The following is an 18,279-nucleotide window of genomic DNA, read 5'->3' on the forward strand; positions in this document are numbered from 1 at the left end:
AGCAATTAAATTACTGTAATAGAACCTGCCGTGTTCATGGTGAAAGTAAAAAAAGAAAAGAAAGAATTTTCCCCGGTCTGAGGATTGGGAGTTTCCTACCTAGTCGAGCTGTCGTTGCTACACGGTTACGCCATCAGCCATGCATACTAATTTCTTGCATGTGAACCTTCATGGCTTCCAAGAAATTCTCCTGCAGGAGCGAGGGGCTACGTACGTAGTTTGATTGAGCGTGACGACAGGACCTGTTAGCCGGGATGACACTATGGCATGGCTGGTATGGGCTCGCAGCGATCTCCACGTATAAATGTTTTCGATCGGGACAGCTAGCGCACACCCGGACCCGGCCGGCCATATAATGGAGCAAATAAACTCTATACAATACTCGGATACTGCCTGTAATGGCTACCCTGAGCTGGTAGCTAAGCCAATTGCAGGCTCTGCGGCTGGCTGCATCTGGACTCTATCTATCAATCCGACTAGGATCGTCGGAGCTACTATTTCTTGCTCCTTACCAAGGCAAGGCAAGGCATGGCGATCCATGATCCATCTCATCTCACGCTTGTCAACGTTGCTTGCGACGTACCACTGCCATCTACTTTTGCTAGCTGTACCGTACCGATCGAAAGAAACAACTACGCTACCCTGTGCAGCATTACACTCGTAGCAAGGGCCCTCAGCTCAGAAAACGAACAAAAGGTCAAAGGTTCAGTTTGCATTGGGCGCCTTTGTTTATCCTAAGCATGTACGCTTGCTGGAACTGTTACTCGATCTGATCTTGTCTTTTACTAGTGCTCATTACAGTAGTGAGTGACTGGCATATGTACTGACTCACATGGAGCAGATGGCTTCTTCTTTTGGGGTCAATGATAGTGGTACACGCTTTCCACAAATGGCTTAACCAATACATACGTAATCTGCAGGAGAAGGTGCGCAAATGACGAGCAAATGAAGCATTATTTGAAGCTTCCACAGTGAGTGAGGCCATCAGTGTGAGCATCGCAGGGAGATGCCCTTTGACATTTGTGCAGCTTTTGTTTTGACCGAACCCAACAATATGTGGTGGCGTGAGGACGGGGGAAACCGAATGTGGCCAGTAGCCAGACCCCAGAGGAGAGGAGAGAGCCGAGCGCTCTCCCTCTGCGTCGCATTTATGGCCTTGGTCATCTCATCCCTACGGCCCCAGCAGCCCAGCACAGCAGGCAGGCGGCTCGGCCCGGCGCTCTTCTCCTTCGAGTCGTCTTCCTTCTCTCTCTCTCTCTCTCTCTCTCTCTCTCTCTCTCTCTCTCTCTCTCTCTCCTCCTCCTCCTCCTCCTCTGCCGATCGAGCTGCCAAGGTCGGAGGACTATTAATGGCGGCGTAGCGATAGCGTAGCTCACCTGCCCTCCCTCCGTCCCCTCCCCGGCCCTCCGCTTTCCGCCGCAGCGAGCGTAAATGCCCCCGCCCGCGCACCAGCTCGCCCGATCCAATGCCCCATTATTACCACGACGACCACCCCGGCCGCCACTAGCGAGCTGAAAGCGCGCGGCAATCTCAGCTCCCCAGGATAAATACGGCCGGAGAGACCTCGTGTGCTTCGCCTTCATCCACATAGCTATTTTGCACGCCACACACATCGGCCTCCGAGGTGCGTCGTCTGAATGGCGACGACGGCACGGCGGCGCTGGGCGGCCGCGGCGAGCGTTCTGCTGGTAGCGATCACCAGCTGCTGCGTGCTGCTGGCTGCCGGCGCCGGCGCAGCCGGAGTGGAGGAGTGCGAGGAGAGGGCGGGACGCGACCGCGTCGAGGCGCTGCCGGGGCAGCCGCCCGTGGCGTTCGCGCAGTTCTCCGGGTACGTGACGGTGAATCAGGAGCGCGGCCGCGCGCTCTTCTACTGGCTCACCGAGGCCGACGGCGACGCGGCCACCAAGCCCCTGGTGCTCTGGCTCAACGGAGGTCAGTGATCTTTCTTTTGCATACCTATAGCTCTTCTCCTCATTTTCGTCGTCATGTGCTTCTTCCTCTGAACTGCAAATGTTTCCATCTCGCTGCAACGATCTTCTTTTCATGCAATCATGCTAGTTTGCAGGTGACAGATTGGTAGTTTTCATGCAATCAGGGTAGTGTTGGTTTTCACTGGCACGCACTGTATGATCCTACCATCATACTAGCTAGCACCTTACTGTCCCCAGTCGGGTTGACTGTTGACCAGGCAAACCTGGCACGAGTCTTTTCAGGGGAGCTCTTACCTTTGCTGGTGTTTTGGAGTAGTTTAAAAGGGATCATAGGCAAAGCAACTTTCCAACGCTTTTGACACACACTTCAAAGTTCAAACTTCTTGCCACACAACGACTAGCTAACGGAAAGCGCCATTCTATCCCTTTTCTACTTGTACTAAGTAGTCTAACACGATCCTGATGAGCGTCTAATTGCACGTGATTTACAAAACAAAAGTGAAGGGAAAACAGCATCAGCGATGAGATAATGCGTGTGTATTTTGATCAGAGTGCTAGTACGTAGTATAGTGTACTGTGGTCGCTGTTTACGTACGGGACCGGGTACAGGGTGCGGCGCAGTAGTAGTAAATGCCGGGAGTAAATGTGTGAAGAGACGTGACCACTGCCTGCCTGAACAAAACATCAGCTGCTGCCTACTCCCTCAATCCCTAAATAAGAGTGTTTTTTGTTTTCGTGCCACAAATTTAATTATATTTGTAGAAAATATGTGCAACATGTATATCTCCAAATAAATTTTATAAAAAACTAGATTCAAATATCTATCTAATAATATTAAATTTGTACAATAAATATTAATATATTTTTATATATATTTGGTTAAAATTGTTTCTCGAAAAGCGAAAGCGACAATTATTTAGAGCCGGAGGGAGTACGTGCAAGTAGTGTTTTGCCCTTTTTGTTTGGCCTTTTGGCATGAAAGCTATAGGGGACACACTAGTGTGTGTGAGAGAGAGGGGGATAAAACCATGGATTAGGGCCAGGAAACTTCATGTTTGGTAACTGAAATCTTTGGCCGAATTCATGCATGCTTACAGTGCTACCAGCCAGTATGGCAGCACTATCATACCAATAAACTACTGACATACCTAAGTACACTGTCTGCATTAGTAGGTCCTATGACAAAAGCACTGTCGAGCTTTTTCATATTTATCAGCAGACAGCAGCACTCGTAATGGTGTCGCCTTCTGCAGTGTTTGTTTGCTGCATGCTGTACTACTACATACATGTGACACAGAAGTTAAATCCCTCATCCATGCTGTGGCATCATCGGCTTTAGCTAGTACAGTATATAATAATTAATATAATTCTGTCCCTTTCTCCCGCGTCTTGCCACTAATTGGCAATTAGGGTCGCCTAGTCTTACCACAAGATCTATTCGGTTATAGCTGTTGTACTTGAGTGCCTTAAACTTTCTCCACGGCGACCTTGACCTGTCAGTATATGATAGACAGATCTTTGCAGTTGACTCCGGCTGCGGGCGTGGCATGCATGCACGTCCGTTGATCTCGCTGACGAACTGTTATCCCAGATTTTGGACTCGTTGGAAACAATTCCCCAGCTTCTTCCAATCTCTTCTCCTGCCCTGCATATATGCTGCATGCCGAGGTCATTCTTTTATCCATGGTTTCTAATTGCTAAGCACCAATCAACCAGGGTTTCTTGGATCCCATCCAGTCTGATCAGGCCCTGTTTGGTTCCATAGCATAAATTGTGCTAGAGAATTTTGACCATTAATTTTTAGTATTAAATGAAGGCAGTTTGCAAAACTAACTTCACAATCCTGTGCTACCTCACGAGAGGAATCTAATGAGGTCTTTGACCGCACGATTAGGGGATGGTTACTGTAGCATCACTGTAGCCAATCGCAGATTTTTTTGGCTCATTAGATTCGTCGCGCAAAGTTGCACACATCTGTGAAAAAGTTTTGCAAATAGACTTCATTTAGGCATTCATGCATGAAAGATTCTTTGAATACTGTTCATAGCACAAACCAACCAAACGGGGCCTCAATTGCCTACCAGTAAAAAGAAAAACTCACAACTGCTACATTGGACTGGTACAGTGTCATTATTGTGGATGTGGTTTCGTAATTAGACTTTATTTAATACCTCAAATTAGTAGTCAAAGGGTCGGAAAATTTTCATAAAATTTTTTTCAGGGCCATCCAAACACGGCCATTATTCAAATGGCCTCTGCTAGCTGCTGCTGCTACTGCACGTCGACTGTGCTGGCAGCAGCGTCGTCCTCGTTACCCTTTGCCTGATGCCAGCAACAGTAGCGAGAAATTCCCCGGATCGGATCCCATGTCGCGATGATGCAGCAGCGCACTCACTCATCATCGCCGGCTCCCCAGATTGTATTCAGAGCCTCGCTCTGAATGACTGAACCTGCTTGCTGAAGGCCGGAAGCAGCGGCAGCCTCTGCGTCCTCTGCGTCCTCCTGATGAATGAATGAACCCGTCCTTTCGAGATCGACGCAATCTTGGCCACAGGTCCGGCCGGCGGCCGTGACTCACCACCCCTCTCCGATCCTCAGGTCATGTGACCGCGAGCCTGCCTGTGCCTGCCGCCTGCGAGCAAGGAAGGCCGGGCCCAAGACTGCGGAGACGAAATGATGAGGCCGCGTGGTGACCCCAACGCCGCCGCAGAGACCACCGTCCCGAAAGCTGCGTGCATGCAGTGCAGGGCGGCACCACCTGTCCCTGTAGTTTTATCCTATCGTAATCGTCCGCTGCTGCTGGCCCGGGCCCGGGCTCGGGCTCGCCCACCCCACCCCACCCCCTGCTTACCTTATTCTTATTCCCTTTGCTTCGTCTCCTGTCATCATCACGCGCCGGGTAAAGCCACGGGCTAAACACCACCAAGTGCCCTTGCCCCACGCACAGGGCCATCCGGCCATGGCCTGTGGCATCGTCATCGCCAGGCACAGCAATCTTGTGTGTGTTGTGTGCTGTGCCTGTGTGTGCCTGCCTCCCTGTCCACATGCAGAACTACAGCCGCAGCCACTCGCGGGGGCTGTGGCCTTTTCCTGAGCCTGGGTAGGCTTGCACATAAAAGGAAATGGGAAAAACAAATGGGAGCACAGTGCGATGGGAGGACCGATAGCCACGCCACGCACAGAGTCACAGGCACGGCACGCTGGAAATCTGGGGCTCCACCGCCACCATGGATGGCTGGCTTGTTTTCTTTGACTTGGTGGTGCCTTGCCTTGGGAAATGCGGCCGGGGTGGTGCAGTGCAGTGCAGCGAGGGGCAGAACGGGCGGTGCACGCTTCTGCTGCGACCTGGACCCTTTCTTTCATGGGTGCTCCAATTTCTCTACCTTTTTCCTAGAATATCGCTAGCACTGTCTCGGGGGATTTGGAACTTGCACAGTGATGCTACTGTGATACTGAACCTGAACCTAGATGTTAAAGCTACCACCTGCTCTCAGCATCATTATGGAGGTCAACTTTGAGCCTCTGCTGGTCATGCCATGAATCATGATGCAGTAGCGATACTTTTTTTTGCTGAGCAGATGAGCTAATCATTTCCGATTTGATATGCCAACAGACTCTTGAATTTTTGTCTCCAAGAAGGAAACATCACGGCTGTTCTGTTTGCCATCAGATCACTCTTTGCTGCATCTGCATTTCTCATTGATGGGAGAAGAACACTGTCGAGCAGTTTTAAGAAAACCAATGCTGATCCTTTGGCAGGTCCTGGATGCTCTTCGGTGGCATATGGAGCATCTGAAGAAATAGGTCCGTTCCGGATTAAACCAAACGGGACAGGCCTCTTTCTGAACAAGTACTCATGGAACAGAGGTAAGGTGACCTGACCTGAAAGGAAACCGTTCCAATGTTAACAACTGATGCAAACAACGGCAACAATTGTTGTTGCAGAAGCAAACCTTCTCTTCCTTGAATCGCCGGCCGGGGTGGGCTTCTCCTACACGAACACCACCTCGGATCTCAAGACAATGGGCGACGAGAGAACTGGTAAAGTGGTAATTCATATCAGCGCTTGTCCTTTTAGTAGCTGTAAAATTTTGTTGACTGAGTCTTGAAACCACCATATCAGTAGTTGTTACTAACTCAGTCTCAGTTGACATCAATGTGAATTATTCTGTGCAGCTCAAGATGCACTGCAGTTCTTGATCAGTTGGATGTCACGGTTCCTGCAGTATCGGCACCGGGATTTCTACATAGCTGGAGAAAGTTATGCTGGTGAGTCTTTCACTGATCCATGCATGGGATAACATATTCATTCACTGTTCAAGTTTGACCGCACGTAGTGAAGAAAAGTAAAAAAAATCATTGTGAGTACAACTTGTTCTTATTTCCACCTTTGATTCCAGGTCACTACGTCCCCCAACTGGCAAGGAAGATTGTTGAGTACAACAAGGCTTCGCCATACCCCTTCATCAACCTGAAGGGAATCCTTGTGAGTATAATGAAACATGAGCAGACTCTGAAACTATGCTCCACTTAACCTCCTGTTCTCATCCAAATGTGAATTTCCCTGAAACAAGTTAAAATATGCTTCTCCTGTCCCCAGGTAGGCAATGCAGTCACCGACAACTACTACGACAACATCGGCACAGTCACCTACTGGTGGACGCACGCCATGATCTCTGACCGCACTTACAAGGCCATCCTCAAGTCGTGCAACTTCAGCAGCACCAATATCCCCCGCTTCTGCAACCGCGCCATGAACTACGCCATGAACCAAGAGTTCGGAGACATTGACCAGTACAGTATCTACACTCCGTCCTGCGCCGCGGCCAGGTCCAATGCCACCGTTCTCAGGTTCAAGAACACCCTCATCCGACGGCGATCCTTCGGCTACGACCCCTGCACGGAGACATACGCCGAGAAGTACTACAACAGGCTGGATGTGCAGAAGGCAATGCATGCAAATACCACGAGGATCCCGTACAGATGGACTGCCTGCAGGTTTTCATAGCTTCCCCTTCCGTGGCATCTTTTCAGTTTATTGTTATGATTGATTCAGCTGTTGGACAGAGACAATTGAATTTGTGTTGGGTTTCCGAACATCGACGAATAATTTTGTTAACTTGACAGTGATGTGCTGATCAAGACATGGCAAGATTCAGAGTTCTCCATGCTGCCCACATACAAGATGCTGATGAAAGCTGGATTGAGGATATGGGTGTTTAGGTAAGCTGAGGAATCTGAAGTGAGCAAACTATACTTAGATGCAGCAGAGAAGTTTTTAGTGATCATAACACCTCCACACTTGATAAAACTGCAGCGGCGATACAGATTCAGTCGTCCCAGTTACCGCTACAAGGTTCGCGATCAGTCATCTTGGTCTGAAGATCAAGATCCGCTGGTACCCATGGTACTCGGCTGGACAGGTATACTGAATTTTCTTGTCCTGTTCACTTGAAGCTTAAGCAATCATCTTGCTGGCACAGTAACATCTTTAAGGTGCATTCTGTGTCTGTGCAGGTAGGAGGATGGTCAGAGGTGTATGAAGGGCTCACGTTCGCTTCGGTGAGGGGTGCAGGGCACGAAGTGCCGTTGTTTCGACCCAGGAGAGCGTTCAGGATGTTCCAGTCGTTCTTGGCTGGGGAGCCATTGCCCAAATCCTGAAGGTTCCTGCCAAAACTGATGTGTGTATCTGATGTCTAGCTACAGTCTGAAGAAAAAATTGTAAAAGATGGATGAGAAGGTGATGGGAGAGTGTTTGCAAGTAGAAAATAATTAGTAGTTGATAGGCGTGCAGTTCATAGCTGAGTAATTGATTGATGTTGGAAAAAAGGATGAGGGGGATAATAAGGAATTAAGGATGGTCATGCCATGGAAACCATGCGCATTGCGATGATGAGCAAATAAATTGCAAGAATCTCACTCTAAATATGTTTCATCACTACATTATCTTTTTTGAGGAAATATAGCAGGTGCTCTGCTTTTGCATTAAAGTAGGAGAAGTCCAAAAAGTTTACAAGAAAAAATAGTAGCTAAAAGGAAAAGGCCAAAGGGTTACAACTCGGCACACAGTGTGTGCGTATTTAAACTAGACAACCGGATTTGCATGAGCTTGGCGGTAAGCTGCGACGTCCTGCAAAATTACTTGAGCCAACTGATCTGCAAGTATTGCCTTGTTCTCAAACACTCGCCGGCATCGTTCCTTCCATATGTTCCAAGTGCCGTAGGTGAGGACTTGTTGGAGGTGAACAAAATCAAGTCCAGTAGCCTTACTGAGGTGCTCCCACCAATCTTTAACATTGGAAAGTGGCGTGGAGATCTGCACAAAAGTGATGGAGGCTCGTTGTGCTAAGATACGCCATACCTCCTTAGCGTAGGAGCAGTTTGCTACCATGTGCAAGGTTGTCTCTTCTCGACAATGGCACAGTTTGCAAATTGCATCAGCCGTGCCGCCGCATTGAATTATCCTGTTTGCTGTGGGTAGTTTGCATTGGAGAAGTAGCCACATGAATACACGACACTTGTTTTCAACTTTCATTTGCCAAACTTGTTCCCAGCGGTTGTCTGCAAAGGAGCCGACGAATTGGACATCATAAGCGGATGCCGCTGAGTAAGAACCATCTGCAGTTAGGCGCCAAGTGATTGTGTCTTCCGAGTCACTGAGGTGAATTTGTTGCAATCTGCCCCAAAGGTCCACAAATTGGTTGATAGCAGCAGTAGTGGAGATGCGTCGGAGGCCTCGCATCCATTTCCGGTCAATGAACGCCTGCTGGACAGTAATGTTTTTGCGCCAGGCCAGACGAAAGCAGTCTGGTGCAATGTACATGGGTGCTTCTCCTTGTAACCAGCGGTCCTTCCAAAACTGAGTTTTTGCTCCATTGCCTATAGTAATTGCAGTGCAAAGTTTGAATAGTTCTTGTTCCTCCACCGAAAGTTTCAGTGGCATGCTTGTCCAAGGTTTGGTAGGTTCTGTCCATTTGTACCAGGGCCAGCGGAGGTGTAGTGCATGATTGAAACAGGACAGATACTTGATGCCCAGGCCCCCCAACTTTTTGGCACGATTCACTCATCGCCAGTTTATCAAACAGCTCCCGTGGCGGAAATCATCAGCACCTTTCCAAAGAAAATTCCACCTTATACGATCTGTGCGTTTGATTGCCCATTTGGAAAGAGGAAAAACTGTCATGTGATAAACTGGAATGGAGGTGAGCACTGAGTTGATTAGTGTCAGCCTTCCTGCACGAGTGAGGAGCCTTCCTTTCCAGCCTGGTAACCGGGCACCAATCTTATCAATCAGAAGTTGTTCATCTACTCTTCTCGTCCTTCCAATGTGTAGTGGCAGGCCAAGGTAATTGCATGGAAAAGAGGCACTGTTGGCAGGAAAGGTTGCTGCAATGTCATCCAACTCCAGTTCATTGCAAGAGATGTGATAAATCTCGGATTTGTGCAGATTGGTGTGTAGTCCTGTCGCATCCCCAAAGGCCTGTAAGAGCTGTCGGACAGTGATGAGATCATCCACCTTAGGCCTCACAAATAAGGCAGCAGCATCAGCATAGAGGCTGGTGCGCATCCGGATTGGATCAGCACCTATTGGGCACAGTAAGCCTTGTTGTGTTGCTTTGTCGAAGAGACGCTGAAGTGGATCCATGGCTAAAATGAATAACATTGGTGATAAAGGATCCCCCTGTCGCAGCCCTCGGCGGTGATGAATTGGTCTTCCTGGCACTCCATTGAGTAAGATTCTGGAAGATGTGGTTCCCCACAGGATGGATAGGAGATCTCGCCAGCGCTGACCAAACCCAAGACGCTGTAAAAGTTCTAGCATGTATTCCCACCGAACGCTGTCAAATGCCTTTTGAATATCCAACTTGAGGAAGAGCATTGGAGTGTTGGAATTGTGAAAGTGGTTAACAGCCCCTTGCACATACTGAAAATTATCCTGAATGCTGCGGCCTTTGATGAATGCGGACTGGCAGGGAGAAACTATCTGGTGTAGCACTGGCGCCAATCTGTTGGCCAGTAATTTGGTGACCAGCTTCGCAACACTGTGCATGAGGCTGATCGGCCTAAAATCTGCAGGCGTGAGTGCAGAATCCTTCTTTGGCAGGAGCACGATGTTGGCTGTGTTCAGTAATTGCAGGGAGTTTCCACACAAATTGAATATTTGTTGGACGGCCGACGTGAGATCTTCCTTGATGATCTCCCAAGTTAACTTGTAGAACAGTCCTGTGTACCCATCCGGGCCAGGTGCCTTCTCAGAGTGTGCCTGGAATACTGCTGTTTTGATCTCTTGTTGGTTGATTGGTACATCAAGGTGTTGTAGGTCATGAGAAGGTATATCCAGCAGGCTCCAGTTGAGTGAGGCAGTCCTAGGCGTGTTGGCGCCCAATAGTAGCGAGAAGTGGTTGAAAATGGCAGCTGCTTTGTCTTGGTGATCAGTTAGCACCCGGTCACCGCCTTGTAGCGATATCTTCGGCCATTAGCTCGAAGCTGAAAAATTTTTGTGTTAGCATCAGACAGCTTGATCCAGGTCAGTCGTGCTCGTTGCCTGATCTTGATCTTCCGTATTGTCGCAAAGCCCAAGGTTCTCGCCTTAGCCTTTTTGCGTAAGGCTAACTCAGCGGCTGTGAGTGGACGATTTTCTTGCACTTGATCAAGGAGCCGTACGATCTCAGCGGCAATATCTGCCGCTAGCTTCAGCGGGTGGATTTGCTCCCGACTCCAGCGGCGTAAGGCCTTGCTTAGTCGCGATAGTTTGACATGTAGTAGGCGAACTTTGTTTCCTGAGTGGCAGGGCTTGTTCCAACTCTGCTGAACCACCTCCAAGAATCCCGGTAGTTTGGGCCAGAATGACTCAAAGCGAAAAGGTTTTCGCCTAGGACCTGACGGTAGTTGAGTAACCAGTAGAGGACAGTGATCAGACATGGAAGAAGCAAGTGCTTGCAGGGAGCAGGTTGGGTATTGCAGTTCCCAATCCTTGGTGATGAAAATATGGTCGATCTTAGTGAAAGTTGGAGACTCAGTTTCACTTGACCATGTAAACCATTGGCCATTGAGGTGTAATTCCTTCAGTTCTAGCTGATCAAGGACTGCCTTGAACCCATTAATTAGCCTGACATTGATGCGGTTATTGCTCTTATCACACGCCCTGTAGATGAGATTGAAATCATCAAATCAAGTTTTCTGTTTCATCCCATTCTAAGCACAAAAAACACATTAAGTAAATTGCTCTTCAAGACCGCACCGTCATCACCTGTCAGTAACCTTATTTTGAGTGAAAATGGGCAACTGGTCCGCTGATCATACAGGGCTCCGGTTTCACCTCGCTCGCTCTCTGATATCCATGAAAGTGAACTTAACATCTGCAGCAGACTAGAGAAGAATCACACATTAAACCCCTCGGCATGGAGGCATCGCTTGTGAGCTTCGATCCATTTCGTGCAAGCAGACTCCCCATGCTCAACGACACAGTCATCTCTCAGCCTCTTGGTGTCAGGGCACGCGCAGCATATCTTCTTTTTTGGCTTGGAGCCAATAGCAGGTGGTGCAGGAGCTGATCCTTCTTTCACAGCTGGTATTTCAGGTGACGACACAGCCATAGGTAGTGGGACTCCAGTGCTTCCCATTTCCAGCAGCAGCGCTTCAAGTATTGTTATCTGCCCAATAAGAGGAAAAGGAAACATCATTCTGGGCATTACCAGGATCAAATTTCCAAAATCTTATCTCTGAATTCGGGGGTCTACAGAAAGAATAGAGCTCTGGCAAGAAATGGCATATATATCTGAATTAATGATGACATGTAGATTGCTTATTGAGCCCTGCCTTCACATGATTTCAAGTTGGAGTAATAGCTGATGAGTAAAATTTCAGCAGATCTCACCTGCTCTCCAAGATTGGAGACCCCTCACTCATCACTTCCACCCTACTCAGTGAAAGATGTGTTCAGAACTATCACCAAATTCAGGTAGTCTGAACATTTGGTGGCTGATCACAAATCACGAACAGAAAAATAGCAAGAAGAGGCTAAATAGTATGATTATATGACCTTACACTCAACCGTTGTTTTGGATCCCGTTTAGGGATGTAAATGGTACGGATATTTCCCGACCGTATTCGAATTCGATTCGAACGGTCTGGAAGAGTTTTGATCCGTCCGTATCCGATTCCGAGTATCCAATATCCGTAACCGATCCGTATCCGAATGCTCAAAAGTTACATTTTTATGATGTCGATATCCATTACAATCTTATCCGACAAAAACTAACACTATCCGTATCCGACTCCGTATTCGAACACAAATATGAAAACAAATACGATATCAGTGATATCCGTCCATATCCGATCCGTTTTCATCCCTATTCCCGTTGCACTTCACCACGACAGAATCAATATCTTAAAATTGAATTCGCTCTCAAACCTAACGAGCTCCCATGGCACTCCATTTACCAAACAAGCTAAGTAATTGAGCCGCTGTGTCACGACTAGATCAATCACGTTCATAGAACCCAGAAGTCATTCACCGGGAGTGACAAAATCACGAGTGGTCAATGTTTGCAGTCATAATATTACAACTATGTCCTCCAACAGAGTATTGTAATCTCATCCATCAACAGAAAGGACGAAAACAAGCAGGCGCAACAAAATCGATCCTACCAAGCATCTCGGAACTTAAGAGGGCGGGGCAAGAAGAGAGGGAGAGAAAGGGGACGCTTGCCTTGAGGAAACCCGCCGCGACATGTGGTGCTCCGCCGCCGTGCGTGTCGCTGCGGCAAGGGTTTCCGGGAACCCTTTACTCCGCGCAAGCTGCGGGTGCCGAGAGCCTGAGACCGCGACACAGGGCAGGAGGAAGAAGAGACACCTAAGGTAAGGGACGCTCCGGCGAGGCGGCGACCCGCGGAGGAGGGAACCAGATCGTTATCGGGAATTCCGAATTCGGCAGAAAGAAGCCCCTCCATTGGATCGCGGTCGCCGATCCGGTTATTTGCAAACGGCAAAATAGCCGTTCTCGTCCTCAACTCAACTTCGATTTTAGGGTCTCTTAACTTTCGTATAGACCAATATATTCCAAACTCATTCTTATACTATATTATACTACTACATAATAATATGAGACTTATGCAAAAAATCCTCTTTACTTTTGTCTTTTTTCCATTCTAAATTCCTCAACAATTTATTATTACTAAAAAAATATTTAGCCATTGCAAGCAAATCAATATAGTGACATGAGCATCAATATCAATATAGTGACATGAGCATCAATACATTTAGAAGCTGAACATCACACAAGTATTAAATTTAGAACATAAAATTTATTTATCAATGCATCGCAATATATTACAGACGCATGAAGAGTGAAAATCAAGGAGGAGAAGAAAACATGAATAAAAAAAGACTTTTTGCATATGTTGTTATGGAGTATAATATCATCATAAGGATGAATATGACCCTAAATTGAAAGTTGAGGGATCATGTTGGAATTTAAAAATTGAGAGATGAATTTAACCCTTATAATAAAGTTGAGGGGCCAAAATTGCTATTTTGCCTTTGCAAACTGTGCATCCTGTTAATTTACATACATATAATACTCTAGTTTGGATCAGATATTCACCATGTTCGGCTAGTACTTTTTGGGCTGATCCCAGCTGGAGCGCTAGTAGCTAGCGGCAGCAGTGCATCAGACCGGCTGCTGCTTGCAGTAGGCAACTGTAGCAGCTGCAGATTAGTGCGATTGGGAAAGCACTGAGGGAGGAAGGCAGGGGAGGGCGACCAGTGCGAAGTAGAGCAGCCGAACGGCTGCTGCAGACCATCCGAACGGCTGGACGAACAAGATTCAGCCCAGTAGCCGATAGCAGCCTAAACCATACCAGCCGAACATGGTGATTTAGTCCTCCGTCACCCTGTAAATTTCGTGGGTTCAGCCGGTCGACTCCAACTCGTGCCCTATGGTGGAAGCAAACCACGCAGTGCAAGCAAGAGGCAACCACATCTCCGAAGACAATCACTAGCATTAGCAGCAGATAAGATGGCACAGGTGTTCCGATGCAATTTTCTATGGGGTGCTTCATGCCTTTCATGGGCACAGACAAAAAGGAATAAACGTTATTTCACTAGACGGAGAATGCTACACGGCGGCGGCAGCACGGCTCGACTGCGACGCCGCTTTCATGGACAGGACCCCAGCACACTCGTCACCCATGACACACAAGGCGTTCCAGCCCTTCTGCTTATTCTATCACAGTATCACACACACCCACATGGTATGCCACGAGCGCCGTCCGCTTTGCTCGCAGTTTACAAGTGGCAACTATAAAATGGTAGTAGCACAAAGGGAAAAAAAAAACATGGTACACCTCCATTCACCGGTCCCAGCTTGGAAAACGGAAAGCATATGAGTTTGTGGCTGTTCAGGATGAGTTCTTGAGGACCCACTCCACCAGGGTGGAGACTCCGAAACCGGTGGCAGCGCGCTTCTTGTCGTTCCACACTGGCCCTGCCATGTCGATGTGCATCCACTGGACTTTCTCATCAACAAACTGCAACAAACGAGAAGCGCGACGGACCATTAGTACAACAAACCGACACTAACGCAAGGAATTCTACCATGAATGAAGCATTCACCCAAGCAGACAGGAAGGAATAAACATCACTGGAGAAATATGATACACAAAGTAATGCTTACTAAAATTTCATTCAGGCGGCGAAAGCATGCATGATAAAAAGATTTACCTGCTTCAGGAACAAAGCAGCGGTAATAGAACCGCCCTGCCTACCGCCAGTGTTGACCATATCAGCAACACCAGACTTCATCGATTCCCAGTAGCTGTCTTCCAGTGGCAGTCTCCAAAACTTCTCGCCTGATACCTCAGAAGCAGCGGTAACCTCCTTGGCTAGCTCATCGCTTGGTGTGAAAATCCCTGAAGAGATCATATTTAAGTATGCAAAAACAGCATAATCTGATGCTCCACGTTCAGATCACCGTTAGGGCAGGTGAGATGAGGGAGTATGAGAGAGAAATTTCTGTTGATCTTACCAGCAATGCTAGGCCCAAGTGCAACAACGCACGCACCAGTTAGTGTTGCCAGATCAACAATCTGCAATTGATGATTACGGATGAGTCAACAAGCACAACACCAGCATTATATCGCCTACTGGGTCTTTTGAAAAATTATATTGCCTACCTGCATAGCCTTCAAAAGACATTATCTAAAAGTTTAAAAAAGACTAGTAAAGCTATTTGAAAAAGACTAGTAAAGCTAAGCTGAATTCCGCAAAACCAATGCACAGCAAAATTTCTGTACTTATGCACTTCAGCATTTTATCACTATAAACTGACCAGCACCACTGACATATTACATAAATATTTCATTTTAGTGCATATGTTTTCTGCCCTAATGGAATAGATGAATTGGTGGTACTGGTAGGTGTGGGTGTGCACCCCCACGACACAGGTTTGGACCACCTAGTTCCTTCTAGGTTGGCCAAGTTTTTACTTTTTTTTATCTTAACAAAATAGAGCTAATATAAATCTAAAGCTACAGTGAGGAATTCAGGTCAACGAGTAGGAACAACCATGATGGTAGCATGTAGAGGGAAAAAAAGATGATGTTTCATTACCTTTTCAACACCTTGGTTGCAAGCATAGACCAAAGCGTCAGCAAGGGTAAGCCTTCCCTCTGCATCAGTATTATTTACCTGAAGGCATTCACAATTTAATAAAATCCAGTAAACAACATGAACCACAACTATGATCCTATGACCTGCTCAAGACTACATTTCAAACAAGCAGGGTAATCATCCACCATTGCCTTCATGGGTTATGCAGATTCTTGTCTTTTATGTGTTGGAGAAACAAACCTCAATTGTCTTCCCATTAGAAGCAGTCACAATGTCACCAGGTCTCATGCCTGTGCCACTAATCATATTTTCACAGGCAGCAACTATAAAGTGAACCTGTGAGAAGAGAAATATCACTGGGATTTAGCAAATACACTAAAACAGGCAAAACCTAGATGCTACTCATATTAGTATCTGCAACTGAAGTACCTCTACGCCAGGAGGTTTGATTTGACCCAACGCTTTAGCTGCACCAAACACAGCTGCAGAGCCTCCCATGTCAAATTTCATCAGCTCGATGCTGCAGCCTGGCCCAGTCTTAATGTTGTAGCCACCACTGGATTCATAGGTGAATCAAGTATAAGAGCAAGGAAAGTTATTAAGAAAAAGCTCAATCTTCATGTCTACTTCTAATCATTTCCTTTTTATAAAATCCATGCGATGTGCTGCATGTATTACAAACCTGTCAAAAGTTAGACCCTTCCCAACAATAGCCAGCTTTCTCTTGACATTCCCATTAGTTGGTTTGTAGCACAAGTGGATAAAGTGAGGAGGGTTAGAAGAAGCAGCAGCAACTGCCAAGTAGGAGCCCATCTTCAACTCTTTGCATTTCTCCACATCTAATATTGTGGCAGTGAACACATCACTGTATGTAGAAGCGATCTTCGATGCCTCCTCTGCAAGCACAGCTGGAAGGACAGAATGATTGGGGTAATTATACTGAGGAGAAACCTAAAAGTGCAAAATTCTCTAGAAGTCTAAAGAAAATCTACTGACCAGGGGTAAGGACATTGGCAGGAGAGTTCACAAGCTCTCTACCAAATATCACGCCCGAAGAAAGATCGGTGGCATACTTAAGTTTCTGATCCACCTCCGGACCAGAACCAAGTCCAATAATATCAACCTGTTTCAGGTGCACCTTTTTTGATTCAGACTTGTATCTGTTGTCCTCATACAACCCGAGCACAGTTCCTGCGATTCAAACCAACAGATAATTCAGCATCAACCTAATGCACTCAGTAACCATCATATCAGAAAAGGAAAAGAAACGCGTGCAGGAGCATCAAGTACCAGAAGCAATTGCTGCTGCAGCAGTTAGCTTGAACTCCTCCTGGATCCCACTGGGGGAGGCAATAACAATAGCAGCGCTGCTAGCTTGAGCAGACTTGGCAACTGATGCGACAGATTCGCCAAGGCCCCGGCTAGCGGCGGCAGTGGAAGGGGCGTTCTGGCCAAGACCAATCAGACCCACCCTCTTGAAACCCTGCCCCGCGAGGCGGAGAACCACTGATTGCCCGGCTTTCCCCGTGAAATCTTCCTCCGCGGCCGCCTCCGACAGGAGACCGCTGAGCTGGCTGTCCAGCTTCTTCAAGACGGCATTCTCGAATTTGGAGTCGGAATCCTTGGACAGATCCTTCTCTGTGACCGCGACGGCGAGAATATCGCCCTTCCACTCGGAGAATTCGATGTCTTTAGCGGAAAAAGTGATCTGGAAGAACCAGAGGAGAGCACAAGTTGAAGCTAACTTCAGGGGGGGAAAAAGAAGCGACTTGGATCAAATCGGTAAATCTTAAAGATGATGCGGTTTTGGTTAGGAAAACGCTAATTTTGATCTCGATCTAGCACTTGTTTTAGCGTGTGACCAGTAAGTCGTGATCAAGTCAACCTAAGACAGTAGCAGCCTTTTTTTTCTGGATGCTCGCTAGTGATCAAGCAGACGAATCCACGACGATTCGAAGCAGCAGATAGAAATCACTCAGAGTCACAGATATGCGCCCCCACGCGATTACACACACACACACACCTGAGGAGGCTCGACGGCGTTGGGCTTGGTAAGTCCGAGCGCGGGTCCGGCGGCCGCGGCCGCTGCGGCGGTGTGCCCCATCCGAGAGCGGCGACCGAGCGGGTGGCGGGCGAGGGGCGCGAGGGATCGGCTAGACGAAGAGAGCGCCGCGGGCAGCGCGCGAGAGAGGCTGAGGCGCCGCAGCAGGCACGGCGAGCGTCGGAGGAGGCGGGACGCGAGGACGGCGGCGGCGGCGGAGGTGGATGCGGCGGTGGCCATGGGAGCAGGCGGAGGCGGAGGTATATATCCACCGCGGTTGCGTCCGCAGCCGTCCGATCCCGAACCCCCCCTAGTATGCGTCAGCCACTCCGGATACGGTACGGCTGCCACCGCGGAACGGCTTCGCGCACGCCGAGGCTCCCCCTGGTGTTTATCAAGTCACCGACAGGTGGGACCATATTGAATCAGGTCCACATGTCAGTTTCCAGGTATACAGCCAGTGTACTGTACAAGTTGGGAGAGGGAGAGAGAGCTTTTTCTACTGGGCGTTGGGGTGGGGGAGGCGTGTGTGTTCGTTGGAGCAAGCAAAAGCGTGCAGCTCGAGGAGTCCGGCTCTCAGAAAGTGGATCAGGTATTTATTGGATTTGTTTTACGGAAAAGCGCGGGATTGCTTGCGATGTGGGCCTACTGCTGGAGACGATCGAGACAGCTCCATCATCATCCATGGCGCAACGG

The 18,279-nt window shown here is 48.0% G+C and overlaps 3 protein-coding genes across 4 annotated transcripts; 1 reads left to right on the forward strand and 2 right to left on the reverse strand.

Moving 5' to 3' along the window:
- The first annotated feature begins 1,156 nt into the window (after nt 1-1,156).
- LOC120644870 (serine carboxypeptidase 24-like) lies at nt 1,157-7,872 on the forward strand. Its single transcript, XM_039921607.1, has 9 exons — nt 1,157-1,932; nt 5,691-5,798; nt 5,877-5,972; nt 6,108-6,200; nt 6,332-6,417; nt 6,532-6,929; nt 7,059-7,154; nt 7,249-7,354; nt 7,449-7,872. The coding sequence occupies exons 1-9, from the start codon at nt 1,638-1,640 to the stop codon at nt 7,590-7,592; spliced, it is 1,422 nt and encodes a 473-aa protein (XP_039777541.1). The 5' UTR covers nt 1,157-1,637; the 3' UTR covers nt 7,593-7,872.
- On the reverse strand, nt 7,837-13,524 carry LOC120644882 (cytochrome c oxidase copper chaperone 1-like). 2 transcript variants are annotated; one of them, XR_005663973.1, is made up of 2 exons: nt 11,182-11,584; nt 7,837-11,076 (listed from the first exon to the last, which is right to left on the reverse strand). XR_005663973.1 is itself a non-coding variant. In XM_039921630.1 (2 exons), exon 2 carries the CDS (start codon nt 11,552-11,554, stop codon nt 11,312-11,314), a length of 243 nt encoding a protein of 80 aa, XP_039777564.1. In that variant the 5' UTR covers nt 11,555-11,584; nt 12,643-13,524; the 3' UTR covers nt 7,848-11,311. The 2 variants fall into 2 exon arrangements, 1 of the variants encoding a protein (XP_039777564.1); XM_039921630.1 differs by adding an exon at nt 12,643-13,524 and having other exon boundaries at nt 7,848-11,584.
- A 438-nt stretch (nt 13,525-13,962) lies between these two features.
- LOC120644951 (leucine aminopeptidase 2, chloroplastic-like) lies at nt 13,963-18,140 on the reverse strand. The gene is made up of 10 exons (XM_039921694.1): nt 17,566-18,140; nt 16,833-17,250; nt 16,539-16,733; nt 16,225-16,450; nt 15,972-16,098; nt 15,783-15,878; nt 15,543-15,620; nt 14,959-15,019; nt 14,655-14,842; nt 13,963-14,461 (listed from the first exon to the last, which is right to left on the reverse strand). Exons 1-10 carry the CDS (start codon nt 17,821-17,823, stop codon nt 14,333-14,335), a joined length of 1,776 nt encoding a protein of 591 aa, XP_039777628.1. The 5' UTR covers nt 17,824-18,140; the 3' UTR covers nt 13,963-14,332.
- Nucleotides 18,141-18,279: the final 139 nt, after the last annotated feature.

Source organism: Panicum virgatum, chromosome 1K, assembly GCF_016808335.1.
Source record: "Panicum virgatum strain AP13 chromosome 1K, P.virgatum_v5, whole genome shotgun sequence".
In the NCBI taxonomy this organism is placed as follows: Eukaryota; Viridiplantae; Streptophyta; class Magnoliopsida; order Poales; family Poaceae; genus Panicum; species Panicum virgatum.

Excerpts from the sequence above, each read along its gene's own strand:
- LOC120644870 (XM_039921607.1), top strand. The coding sequence starts at position 1,638 with ATGGCGACGACGGCACGGCGGCGCTGGGCGGCCGCGGCGAGCGTTCTG. Across the intron at positions 6,418-6,531 it reads TCAACCTGAAGGGAATCCTT|GTAGGCAATGCAGTCACCGA; the intron begins GTGAGTATAATG and ends TCCTGTCCCCAG. Across the intron at positions 6,930-7,058 it reads TACAGATGGACTGCCTGCAG|TGATGTGCTGATCAAGACAT; the intron begins GTTTTCATAGCT and ends TTAACTTGACAG.
- LOC120644882 (XM_039921630.1), bottom strand. The coding sequence starts at position 11,554 with ATGGGAAGCACTGGAGTCCCACTACCTATGGCTGTGTCGTCACCTGAA.
- LOC120644951 (XM_039921694.1), bottom strand. The coding sequence starts at position 17,823 with ATGGCCACCGCCGCATCCACCTCCGCCGCCGCCGCCGTCCTCGCGTCC. Across the intron at positions 16,099-16,224 it reads AAGGGTCTAACTTTTGACAG|TGGTGGCTACAACATTAAGA; the intron begins GTTTGTAATACA and ends CTATGAATCCAG. Across the intron at positions 15,621-15,782 it reads CTAATGGGAAGACAATTGAG|GTAAATAATACTGATGCAGA; the intron begins GTTTGTTTCTCC and ends GAATGCCTTCAG.